Source organism: Symphodus melops (genome assembly GCF_947650265.1).
Source record: "Symphodus melops genome assembly, chromosome: 13".
Classification (NCBI taxonomy): Eukaryota; Metazoa; Chordata; class Actinopteri; order Labriformes; family Labridae; genus Symphodus; species Symphodus melops.
The window spans coordinates 11665014-11678608 of NC_136703.1; the positions used below are offsets into that span (position 1 = coordinate 11665014).

A 13595-nucleotide genomic window follows, 5' to 3' on the forward strand; every position below is an offset into this window, starting at 1 on the left:
AACAAAAACTATCACATAACTACATCCACACTTTGCTCTTGGTTTTATTATTTATAAAGACCCAACATTAATCCAATATGATCAAAGCACTCAGAGCAATGAAGACCTTTTTCAAAATCATTGATGGTTGATTGAGAGGGTTGGAAAAGTGGGATAGAGGGAGAGAATAAAAGAAAACTTACATACATACATACATATTGCACATAACAGAGCAAACCTCTATATTGCACATTGAATAGCTGTGGAAGAATAGCTTCTTTTTTAACGACCATGTTTACCTCATTGGTGCTGTGCATTTCCTAAACACACTGCCTCAAGTCACGCTGAGTGTCAGGCTGTTCAATTCTCATCTGCAGGTGTTGGAGCTGCATTAAAGTATAGTGACAGGAATCAGATGCCGATAAAAGTACTCTGCCAAACAATGGGATGTTAAATGAATGATAAGTCATCTTGTAATTGGTTGGTTTTGTTATCCATGGTTTTTGATAGCTACCACAGGAGTGTTAAGGTGACAGCTGATAAGTTGAGGAAATGTCTGTCAACCTCCATCAGAGGGTCTAGTTCCACATAATCCATCTTAACAGTCAATACGTTTGTGCCATGTTGATGTCAGAACCTGATTTTAGCCCTGTGACGTCTTGTCTGCTGCAGATGTTCCCTCTGGTGAATCGCATGAATTCAACCACCTCCCAATTTGTCAAAAAGGTTAAGTGTTGAACGCTTCCATTTGTTCTGTCCTGAACCGTTCATCTCCCCTCCTCTACCATACTCACGCAGAGACACACACACCCCTAAACACGCACACATACACCCCCCACAGTCCGTCATACATACACCCACCACCCTCTACGTCAGTGGCGGAGGAGTAGGGGGGAGAGACGTATAAAAGAGTGAGGGACTTTGGAGGTAGAGCAGAAGAAACATCAGTGTTTTCCAAATCTTTGTGACCAGCTGACTCTAAACAAGTGCTCTGCACTTTCTCCACCACTCTCCTGTGTCTCTCTCTCTCACACACACACTCACACTCCTGTGTCTGTGAGTCTCCTGCTCTTGTGACTGCAGCTCCGGTTTGTCACCTGCTCTTCTTTCACAGCATGCAGCTCCTGTTGGTGTTAGCAGCTCTCATGGGGGTCCTTTGCAGCGTGAGGGCAGCATCCGTGCTTCCTGTAGACGACAGGAGCCCCATCCACGTGAACAGGGTATGAAGGATGATTTTTATAGTTTATATGTAGTTGTAGTCATTTTTATTGAAGATTTTAATATTGAAAAATGTAATGTAATTTCATGTTAAGTGTGGTTAAAGAAAGTTTGCAGAAGATCATTTTAAAAAGAATGCTTGTGAAATAAAAAAAGAGAATTTAATATATATTGCAGCTGAAGTAATTCACAATAAAAAAATATTTAATTTTCATTTCATTCATTGTGTTTACGTTATGCTGTATAGAATAAGAACAATAGTTCTTTATATTGAGCTTGGTATTAAGATGTTAAATTGTATTACTTCATCATATAGTAATTATAATTTTAAAAATGATGGTTATAGTTGTGAGGGGGAAGAGAGTGAATTTCAATTAATTTTGTTAATTTATACTCTTTTTAATAAGAAAAATAAAACACTAGACCTCTAAATATATCAGCTTAAGCTGTTGAATTTCACATTTTTCAATTATCTAATTTTTTATTGAGTTCCAGTTTTTTTACTATATTTTATTTTTTTGTTTTGATTTGTATTCAGGAGCTAAGCAAAGAGCGCAAAGAGCTGATCCTGAAACTGGTGTCGGGCTTGTTGGACGGCGCTCTTGACACGAACATGCTGCCGGGTGAGGTGAACCCCATGGATCTGGAGGAGCCGCTGGAGTCTCGTCTGGAGGAGAGGGCTGTCTACAACCGGTTATCACTGCCTCAGCGTGACCGCAAAGCCCCCTGTAAAAACTTCTTCTGGAAAACTTTCACCTCCTGCTAACAGAGCACAACGAAAAATAAAAGCAACTGGACCTGTGTGTCGACTGTACGCCTCCTCTCCCTGCTCCTCATGAACTGTAGTAGACCTCAGCTGTACATACCTCATCTACAACTGTCAAACTCCATGGACTTCACTGAGACAGTGTGGCTGTTTAAATATTAATTATTTATGTATCTATTTATCTATACAATATATGTATTTATGTATGTTTATTTAAGCGTCAACAATAAAGCATGAATATAATGTTTGACATGGTTATCACTCTTAATCACTTTTGTAAAATGGAGACATTTGCTTTGTCACTATTAATGCAAAGACAGAGTTCATCGAAATTGATGCATCCATTGCAAATGTGCATTGCAACTTTGATTTCAATAAAAACTGAATAATATTTCAAAATTTTTACTCAAATATATAATAAATAAACCAGTTGCAGGCACCTAGAAGATACAGACACATTTCACTTTTTCAAGAGTCAATCAGAGAATCAAGCAGCATTCCTGTATCTTTCCCTCCAATGCTGCCATCGAGAGGGAACGTAACGCTTCAGTATGTGACTTATTATTTTGAACTTGTTTCCACATGATCGTCTTTCAAGTTAACAAGCAAAGAAAAATACGATGTACAAAACAAATTGTAAAGAAATTATTCCTCTTGTTTAAATCTTTAGCGACGAAAAAGTAAGAATAGACATGCAGCAATAAGAATTAGACATTACTAGTTTAGCATTGATTTATTAACCAAAATGTAAAACTACAAAATAAAACAACAATGTTTTGCCATGGAGCTTTGCAATTAAATAACATAGATAGATTTTATTTAGAAAAGTTTATGGCAGTTTTTGGTCCTTTTTAATTCCTAGTCACAAATTGAGGCAGATGCCTAAGTGACCCACAGGCTGTTAAACACAATCACATCGTATAAGAAACTCAATAATTCAGATGCTTCCTCCAGATTCCCTCATTGCTGTGATATGAAGGCAGAAGCATTTACTGAACGTTGGAAAGGTGAAAGAAATCAGGATAAGTGTTGGTCAGTAGTGTGGGTAAAAGTCTGACCTCAGTGTTTGATAGTGAAAACACGGCACAGAGCTGCTGCATGTTCAAATTATGAAGTATACCTATATATGACCCTCTCAACCTAGTTTTTCAATTCTTGCAGCAACATAGACTCAATCAGTGACATTGTAATTGCCACATGCTCTCATAGCCTCCCAGACCTTACAGCCGATATGACATGTCTTTTATAACCACTTACTGAGATGCAGCATGAAGGAAGTGCTAGACGATGAAAATCTCATCTCAGTTTTCAAGCGGGGCTCACAGTCCTTTGTCGTGACCTTATGAATTGTGTATGTGGTACACAACATGAAGGTGAAGTATCCTGTGTAAACCAAAGTAGCTGTTGTTTTTCTGGTTTTCAATACATACTGTTAAAAAAAGATCCAAAAATCAAATAAATACATATTGCATTAAGGACTGCTAAGTAATCAAAAGAGCACATCTATATACTGTAGAATCACATACCACAGAATCACATGTATACCTGGAAGACAAACAGAGTACCTGATATTGTACCTCTTCCCTATATGTTTTAGTATATTCCTCATACAATTGACTGTTAAGCTGGCTCACATTTATCACAGCTCCCTCTGTACTTTTGCTCCTTGTGCTGAAGAAATTGTGAAGTAGTATTGTGATATTTGCCCTTCACCGCACAGCATAGAACAGAAATTTCCTTTCTTCTTCAGACACAACTTTTGTTTTTGTTAACCACTGTCAGTGACAGAAAACTCATTGTAGATCCACAAAACAGAAATCTTTTCAACCATCCCCTGGTGAATGCTTAGTTTGGAGTTTCCTGTCTGTATAAAAGCCTCATTAGGGCCTGTTGCTTAGAAGAGCTTTTGCCCAGTACAATAATCCAAAGAAAGACTTGCTGTGTGAAATGTCACAGTTCTTAAATTACCTCCTTAAACTTACATCATAGTGACTTGGATACCCACAGACCCCACAAGTACATTTTGACATATCCGTAAGGTGTCTGTAGTGGTAATAGTTTATCCCAAATTTCAATTAAATTTAAAATAAAAAAAAGCATCCAATGCAGTTTTTGCAATTTGAATACATGAATGCCCCCCCAAAATAACACTGACTGTACTGTTAATACTGGTTTTAAAGCACTTACGAGAGAGAGAGAGTGAGAGAGAGAGAGAGAGAGAGAGAGAGAGAGAGTGAGTGATGGTTGTCTCTTACATCATTAGGGGTCTTTGTCTGTTAGATATCTGTAGGATGAGGCATAATGTACCATCAATCCATGGTAATCCTGCACAGCCAGAATAAAGGGAAAGCACTGAGTAATCCAAATACCCTCCTCTTAAATGGGTTCCTGTTTTGTAGTACTCCCGAACAGTATGAATAGTAGATAATGACATGTAAATGTGCTTGTCTCACAGGTGCAAAGATGCTAGTTAAGATAAGTTCATAGTAGGGATTCAGTTAAAGGCCATGATTATGGTTATGATATCAATTTATTAATCTTCTATTATCTCTGTGTATCTTTTAAAGGCAGACCAAGCAAATGTCGATAATCCAATCTGAAAAAACAGCACATGATGATGAGTTATAATTCTGTGAATTTCAAAGCTTTGTAATTACATGCTTTTCACAACCACTGGGAACTGTGCTCTGTCTCCCTTCAGCATTCTTTAAAAGACAAAGGCTCATGTGGGCTCTCTTGATTACCATTCAACCAGCTTCATCGTATATTTTTTTTACACAGTTAAAAAAACAAAACAAAGTAACACCTGTTCAGGTTCTCATACTGTTGAATAATTACAGTGTTTATGTGAGAACAATGGAAACTATCATTTATGTATAGTAATAAGAACAAATGCAGATCAAAAAGATTTTTAAAGATGTGTCCAATGCCAATCAGAATCTCTGACGTTGACATTCCAAACACAAAATAATTTCCTGTCTGTAGAGTTTAAGTTCACTCCGTACTTCATTGCCCAGGGCTCAAATGAGCATGCAGAAGAGCAACATCAAAGCTGATGCCTGCAAGCAAAGCATTTTATTTTCCTTTTCCTTTTGATCTGAAGCAGGAGGCTAAGGAGTTCTCCGGCCTAACTGTGTAATTCAAATTCATATGAGCCGGTGTTTAAAAATAACAAATACTTAGGTTGTGTTGGTGTTTCGTCGAAGGGAGAGACAACTTCAAAGTGAACGGCACCACACTTAAATTAATGCAGGGACTAGTTGGAGACTTTATGGTATGAAACCTTACATTTGGATATTTTTAGGGGAGCGAATCATGACATGATGTTTCTATCTAGTAAATGATTTATTGCAACAAGAAAAACACTGTCTATAAGCCATACGCCATGGTTGACAACTTGTAATGATCACAATAATATTTGAAAGGATATCATTCAAAAAGCATGACAATAATTCAGATTCAGATAACCTTATGGATCCCAGAAGGGCAATTCAGCTTCCCAGCCTACAGAGTCATTCAAAGAACCCAAGACAATATAAAGGACACAAACAGTCAAACGATTACATTCACTTGTCAGTAACAAAAATACAACAGACGAACAGGTCGCCAAACATGGAGCCAGAGCTAGCAAATTTAGAGTCATGAATGGACTTGACAGGTTACATAAGTGTAAAGTAGCAGTTTATACAGAAAATCAATTACAATTGTTCAGCATTTAACAGCCTGGTAGCTGAAAGGATAAAAGAGTTTGAGTATCTGGACATCTTGCAAAGAAAAAAATTCTTAAAGCTTTTAGTTAGCCTTTAGTCTACTGTTTAAGGCCTTCTGGTAAATGTTTTCTTTAATTAACCAATCATTTAATGTTATATGTAGTCAAATCATCTTGTAAATGAAAGGCTCATTTAACGAGAAAATGAGAGTATTATAATACAGTACTGCAGTGTAACAAAGCCTTCAGGGCTTCATTTTCTGGTCATTCTTATTTTGGGGCATTTTTGTAACATGTATAACCATGTACATGTAAAAACATAAGATTTTTATTCCACAATAATATAACATTCAGGAATTGATATGTCTATATTTGGGATTGTAAGATTTGTATAGATAATTAGTATAGTATATATTTGACATGACATGTATGTTTAGTGCAATGATGTGACAGGGTAAGTTCTTGTGATGCGTTTAATTAAGGGAGGTGTACACCAAAGTCGTATTGGCTGAATTTCAGTTCCGGGGTAAATGAGGGTGTTATGTTTTTAAGTGACACAAGGCAAGTTCAGAAGGACGGAGGTCCAAAGTCTGCGGGTTAGCTACACTGTTTTGTTGTTTTACCGGTGATACCTCAACCTTGGGTTAGCTGTTGCTTTGGCAAGGGGAAAAAAAATCTGGGGTCGGTTGAACTAGCAAACATACCAAGTCTCCTCTCTGTTCTTCCATATCTAAGTACTCTGCAACGTTACATTAAGTATGAAAATAAGAAACTGACACAATGGTTAGTGTTTGAAGAAGAGGAGTTGGAATTAAATAAGTGTGTACTTCCTCCCCCTTTTCAGCCATGTTTCAAAGTAACAACAATTAAGAAGCGTCTTTTGTATGATGCCTTTAATTGTTTCTACTTAGGCTATGACTTTTTTCTCTGCGTTGCATTTTCTTATCTTTTTTACATGTTCGAATTAAAAAACATTATTTAAAATTTTCTTTAATTCAGAGTTGTTTTGATACATATCCATATTAGCATCCGATACAGCCTGAAAGACACCATCAGGGTATCAGTAAGAGAGAATGCATAGAGAATAAAGTAAGCTGTGGCTACTAAACCACTATATTTATTTGTGTTTGACATATAGTATGAGCCTGGGTCTTGTGTCTGTCTGTCGTTGTTTCCTTGTAATTTCTTTCTTGTTTCCTAGTTAACAAAAACAATTATTGCTGCTTTAAGTACAAAGCACAGCGGAGGAAAGTTCATACCACATATCTCATATCTCCAAATGATTAACCATCAATTTTTGGTTATTTAATAAATCCACTATTTAAAAAAACAACAACATTACATAGAAAGCAGTGTTAGTCTCATCGCTCTTTTTTCCACAACCACCCTTGTGATGATTTCAATCCTGCATCAGTGAACATTTATAACCTATTAATATCAAACTGTTCTTTAATCCGTCATGACAGGTCAAATTAACACAGAGCGCTCAGGTAATGCTTCTGAGGTAAACTGTGAACAGGTAGGTAAGATGATTGACAATTTCATTCAGAGAACATAGTCTTGTTCCTCTTTTAGGTGACAGCAACAACATACAGCCACATTGTTCAAGAAAATAAGCAGATTTTTATAAAAAAAAAGGACTTGGATGATCTTTACTAATTTACAGCTGACTTAAAAAAATATTCTGCTGATCGTTCTTTTAAAGGCATGTATTAAGGAAATATAATTTTTTACATAATTGTACTTGTCTATCAAACAGCAAGAGAAACTTCTTATTAAAGTCTTTCCAATTTGTTATTGGATCCGTTATACAGTGGATGTACTGTAAATGTTTGGTTCAAAAAGCAGACGTGATTTTTTTGTGCAGTTGGTAGACATGTACTTGTACTTTATTAACCCAGTGTCTCTGAACACAGCGCCGGCGGCAGGCTTATTCATCTCTGTCAGCCTGGCTCAATTTGTGTAGTGGTGACATTTTGGATAGGTTGTATCCAGAGCACTGCACAAATGTAGTATGGTTGAAAAGCAGAGGCATTTTGATTTTTTTTTTTTTTTAAGAAATATTTAGAGGTAAAGTACCATCCCACAAGGACTAATTGACCTGTCTCTTTGTGTATGCAGCAGCTGGATGACAGCGCCTTGCCAAGAGATCGTCAGTGCTTTACCTCCGTCCAGTTAGAATTGATATGATTCCATGTCTTCCTATGGTTAATCAGTCCTTTTTACCTTTTATGTTAATGCTTAAGAAATTACATGTTGTTGTCCAATCAGCTACAAGAGTTTTCTGTCACTCTTTATACTTTAAATAGTTTTCAGAGATGTCTTTCAGTGATTTATAATAGGTAACATGGGATGTTTTACTGCTCTTTGTGACTGAGCAAAGCCTTCTTGTCAACACAAACAAGGCTAAACTGCTGTATGTATTTCTATCAAAGAGAGTTCTCCTGTTTGGGAGCACTGCTGGGAATGAAAAGATTGTTTCCCCCAGCAGGGTCTAATGATGCCTGATGGCTGATTCTGCCTCCCAGTGCCACTGCTAAAAGCTGATCATTATGGGCCCTCTGCTCTCTCTGTGCTAAAGCTGTGGTTCCAAAAATGAGCTGCCACCAGCATGAGGAAGGTATGCAGCACGCTGGTCACTATAGTGACCCTATTTATTGTGCACGTCAATTCTGAAGGAAGCCAGGGAGGTCTGTGGTGAGGTAGCAGAACACAGGGTTTCGACTGATCTGGTTTAAGATGACCTTTAGGAAGCAAACCACAGGTTGCATTTCCCGTAGCAAAAAGCAGAAAACTTATCAGTTTATTATGAGAAGTCTTAAAGTAGGGCTCATTAGTGTGCTTATTCAGTGGCAACTACGGCATGAGATCTGTTTTCTTCACGGTGTAATTGGGACTTCCACAAAAAGAAATGAACAAATGTATAAAAAAAAAAGTTGTTGACTGCATTAGCCCTAATGACTTTGTGAGACAAGACTGTCTGCAGCCATGATAGTAGCTAGAGGGCTGTTTTTCTGCAAAATGGTTTACAATTTTTTTATTACGTGGGATATTAGCATGCACAACATTTGCTAGGAGATGGCTTAATCCAACTGTATTTGTTTTGCTGGAATTTTTACAGAAACAATCTACAAATTTGACTCAATGATGAGGCCAAAATAATAGCTAACAGCTGGCTTAAGTCAATAAACATGGGATGCCAGTAACCAAGTGATTAGTGCATGTGCCCCATGCACAGAGGCTTCAGTCCTTTAGAGCTCAAATCCAACCTGCATGGCATTCCCCACTCTCTCTTCCCGGTTTCTGAATCTATCCACAGTAAAAGCCCATAAGTATACTATTAAGTCAGTGAACATGTCTCTTAAAAGGGATGCCATTCCATTTGTTTCATTGTAGGTCAGAAACTGTTGATAGAGACATGCAAAAGAAAGAAGTAATACTGCAGTTATTTCAAGACCTCATTTTAGTATTTACAATCGGGGTCAGATTTGTGACCAGAAGCACCTTATAATGATATTTTCACACCAATTTGGCATTGACTGTCCTGTTTAAGTACTACTGGGTCCTTTAAAGATGTGTAAACTATAGGACCCTAATCACAATGTTGACACTCTTGTGATTTACTCCCACAGCAGAGTCCTTGTTTAGTTCTGCCTTTTGCACCTGTAATAGATTTGTTGCTACAGCAGCAGATGAGGATCTCAAGTAATGTTATTTTCTCTCAATGTGTAGTGCAGCTTATGACTATTTTCAGAACAATTGGGCCCTTATGGGATGGCAATACACCTGATTGCAGTTACTCCAACAACAGAAAATCCCCTTTTGTAAAATGATATGGCCACAATGCTGAGACCAAAAAAAAAAAAGAAAAAAAGGAAGAAATGCGGTGTGGGCAATTGAGATCCTACATGTTACCACAGTATAAGGGCTGACAGCGATGGCTTTCATTTATTAATGGCATGGTGAGTCCTTGCTGTTGCCTGGGTCGACGTCGTGCTATTACTCATATTGGAAATGAATGTTCAGGCTGACCATCATTTTTCTCAAGCCTAACAGACCTGAAAATGTTTAATCAATTATACAAGAAATAGCTCTGCCACTAATATCCCCACTGAGTTATTGAGTCATGACCTGTCAGCACTATTACATAATTTTAAATCACTGATATGTGAATGATGGGCCCATTTTTTGTTGTTAAAAAATACTGTATGTATTTCTTGCTACAGAGGAGTGTCTCTCTTTCTTTGAGGCACCTTTCGACGTTTTAGAGTCGTATTAGGTGACATCTTTATTTATCTATTTTTAAAGTAACTCTCTGTCAAAACCTTAAATTGTAATTCAGATGTGAAACAAGGCTGTTTAAGACATAATGAAGGGAATGTGCTGTGGTGTTGAGGCTTAATAATGAAGGCAAGGATTCAGGGCCAAGAGCAGCATCTGTGTGCCATTTTTCATCATTGTTCATTTGCACCAACGTCACTGAATGTGTTACCACCTTATGGCAATCCACAGAATTGCTAAAGCACAGCCTTTTTGAATTAGCAAAGAAATGGCTGTATTTGTTATCTGTGAATAAGAGGCTATACCGGGTAAAATTGAAAGAGTAATGACCCTGATGTCAGGAGTGAATTCCAGCATGGAAACATTCAGCATTAATTCATCAGGAGCCATTTTTGATCATTAGCATCTGGGGATGCTGGAAAACTGGCTGGACAATAAACTGTACTCAGAATTAGGGTTTTGGAACACTCTGAGCTAATGCACCTATAGGTTCTTAAAAATATATTTTTTTGAGTGATTATTAAGTAAAACAATACAACATCAGGTTTTAAACGTACCTGATAAAACACTTTATAAAGCTAGAGTCTTTCTAGGTACATGGTATGTATTTATGCATAAATGGAGGTGTATATGGCAGTGGTCCCAAGTTTCCTACTTGTGCTCCACCAGGAGCCACAACAAAAAAGTTACACATTGCTGTCAAAAAGCAATGGAAATTACAGGTGAAGCTGATGAGGAAAATGTATAACTTGCCTTGCTTCTGTGTCTGACCATAACCTCAGATAAAGGAACCCTATCAAAAGAGTAACAATTTATATCACTTGAGTCTTCAATCAAATGGTGTAACATTCACTGGCACACACCAACATAAGTTAACAGATTTGTTTCATGGCTTAGTTGGCAGAGTCAGTAATCATGCAACGACTGATGTGTCCTTGCGTGCAAGACACTTAATCCTGAATTGCTCCGATTTGTCGGCAACATATGAATAGAATGAGGTACTTTTGATGGTCACTTTCCATAGCAGCCTCTGCCATCAGTGTGTGAATGGGTAGGTGTGACCTGCAGTGTAAAAGCGCGTTGAGCGTTTACTATTTATTATACCATATACCAACATTCACATGCAATTTGATAAGTACAATTTTCTATGGTGCAGCCCAAAAAAATCTGTAAATCACAATTAGGTTCATATAACTACAGTAGTAAGCACAACATAATATAAGATTAAATTGTTCTTTATTTAACTCCGGTGCAGAATTTCAAGTGTTGCAGCATTAAAAAGACAAAGAGAAAAGCATGAATTTGAGTGCAAATCAAATAAGAATAGATAGGAATAAAATGAAACATGTAAATACAATGAATTTACAACGACTGACTAGAAAAACCTCTGACTTCATTCTTAAAATGCTCAAATTTGTGAAGGGTCTTTTTTTTAAATATCCTATCCTAAATTTCTCATATTTTAATACTGGATATATATTTTCTATCATCTAGCCTCATTTCTCAAAATTGTAGCTATGTTATGTTCACTATTTTATTGTCAAAACACATGCAGGAAAATGAGGCCTGACAAAGAAATCCATGCAAGACATTTTAAGGTGTGTTTTTGTTTGCTGGCATTTAATGTGTTTTCTGCACCCACGCATGATGAGCAACAATGTTAATCACAACACTAAAGAGAATCAGCCGCTCTCTGCATAACAAAGAAACATGCTAATATATATTACGTGCATACAGCATTCCATCAATTTTATGTCTTTTGTTATGAACATCTGGCCTGGAGGTACAAATCAAGGCACATGTCCCTGAAATAGCCAGAAGCTATAGCGTCAACCAGTTCTCTCCATTCTGTTCATCAAATGTGGATGCTCGTCTATAACATATTCTCTTGAAGTTGATGATGTGACATCAAATCACAGTTTGCCAAATGACTAAGTTCCTGTGTGAGACGTATTTGTCTGTTCTGCTCCTGTACAGTCTGTTATTTGCAGCAGGTAGTGTGCTTTGGAAGCCGAAATGATGTCTTTTCTGTAAAACTACAGTGGACGAGCAAATTACAGTGTATTAACTCCTCATTGTTCCTCTCTGTTCAGCTCAAAAAGACAGAATCCCCACTTATTCAAGTCCTTAATTACAGTTTAGAGCATTTGGATGGCTGAGACTACTGCGGTTACAGCCAGGGGAATGGAGAAAGATTATAAGAGGCTCAGGGAGATGGCATATGGATGTTTTTGTGAGTGTCAACACACTCACAAAATGTACTTGCATGCTTCAGAGCATGATATCTTTCTTTTAAGAGATGTTCAGATTAATCCAGTTGAAGGATGTTTAAATTGTTCAAAGGTAGACAGACACAAACAAAACTTTCACTTCCACGTTTCCGTCCAGCATTCAATGTGCATTGATTTGAAGATGACTCTCTTCCTGTGTCTCCATCACTGCCTTTTGTTGACTCTCAAACAGTCCCTGTCCTTTTGTCTTTTCAATTGATCTCAGATGGCCTATTCTTTATTTAATGACTGGCTGACTTCCTATAAGGAAGCACTTCATTACACCACGGAACAGCAAGCAGGTCAAACAGCGCTGTGAAGACAGCGCCTGTCTTGGGCACATGGACGTTCAAGATTTGATCATGCTGAAATCAAAACGGCCTGTGCCTTGTGTCTCCGCACGTTTTGAGTGCATGCTCAGCTCTGTGTAATGAGCAAATTATCCATGGTACATGCACAAACACACCACTGAGTTAGGCAATATCTAGCAAATGTTCTTTGTACGTGACGCACATGTACACTTAGCCCAATTTCAATATGTTTGCTAAGCCTCAATAATGACTCTGGGGATAGCTTTTAAGGGTTGATCTCCACCATGTTCAAGCTTTTCAAATAACTCTAGACATGAGATGCAGTTTGTCATATTCAGGTTCTGACAAGGCTATTATTAAAACGCTAAAGCTTTGTTGTTACACTGTATTAGAGCAAGAACAGAAAAACAAACTGTTATGGAATATTTGATTAATCTGTTTGAACAAATATTCTCCCATCTCTGTACTGTTTGAGACATGGCTGAGGCCAAGAGTAAGAGAAGACTGAAAAATTAATTAAAACTAATGGCGCCCTCAAACTAGACAATGCAGTGCTTCTGCATGGCATGGTTTTTAATGCACGAGCATAACCATAACATAAGCTTTAACCCCTTTACTTAATTATGTAAACTGGCTCATAGCTGTTCTTTTTTTCCTTTTTGCTATTTGATGCTGTCTATATTCCCTGTTTTACTGTTTTTTGGAGCTGTTGTGACACCCAAATTTCCCCCATTGGGGGATCAATAAATATTATCCTTATCCTTATCCTTAATCCATAAAATCAATTGGCACCTTGTAAAGTAATTCAGGAGTGTAAGGGGGTCATATGTAATCGAAACGACTGAATATAATCCACAACGTCACTAGTCATGTTCTCTTTGTTGTTCTCCACTGTGCTGACTGAGCTTTCTGGGATGCAGAGGTGGGGACCTGGACATGAAAATCCCCAATAGCAATGAATGGTGCAACCAAAGTCCTGGAGACGAACTAGACTCCTATTCAGTAGTTGTCCAGATTAAGAGCAGCAGGCATGCTCAGGAGTGACCCTGCTCTTATCTGTG

At 37.6% G+C, this 13595-nt stretch overlaps 1 protein-coding gene across 1 annotated transcript; it reads left to right on the top strand.

Moving 5' to 3' along the window:
* Positions 1-921: 921 nt before the first annotated feature.
* On the top strand, positions 922-2365 carry LOC306834446 (somatostatin-1B-like). Its single transcript, XM_079360339.1, has 2 exons — positions 922-1199; positions 1736-2365. Exons 1-2 carry the CDS (start codon positions 1095-1097, stop codon positions 1961-1963), a joined length of 333 nt encoding a protein of 110 aa, XP_079216465.1. The 5' UTR covers positions 922-1094; the 3' UTR covers positions 1964-2365.
* The last annotated feature ends 11230 nt before the right edge of the window (positions 2366-13595 follow it).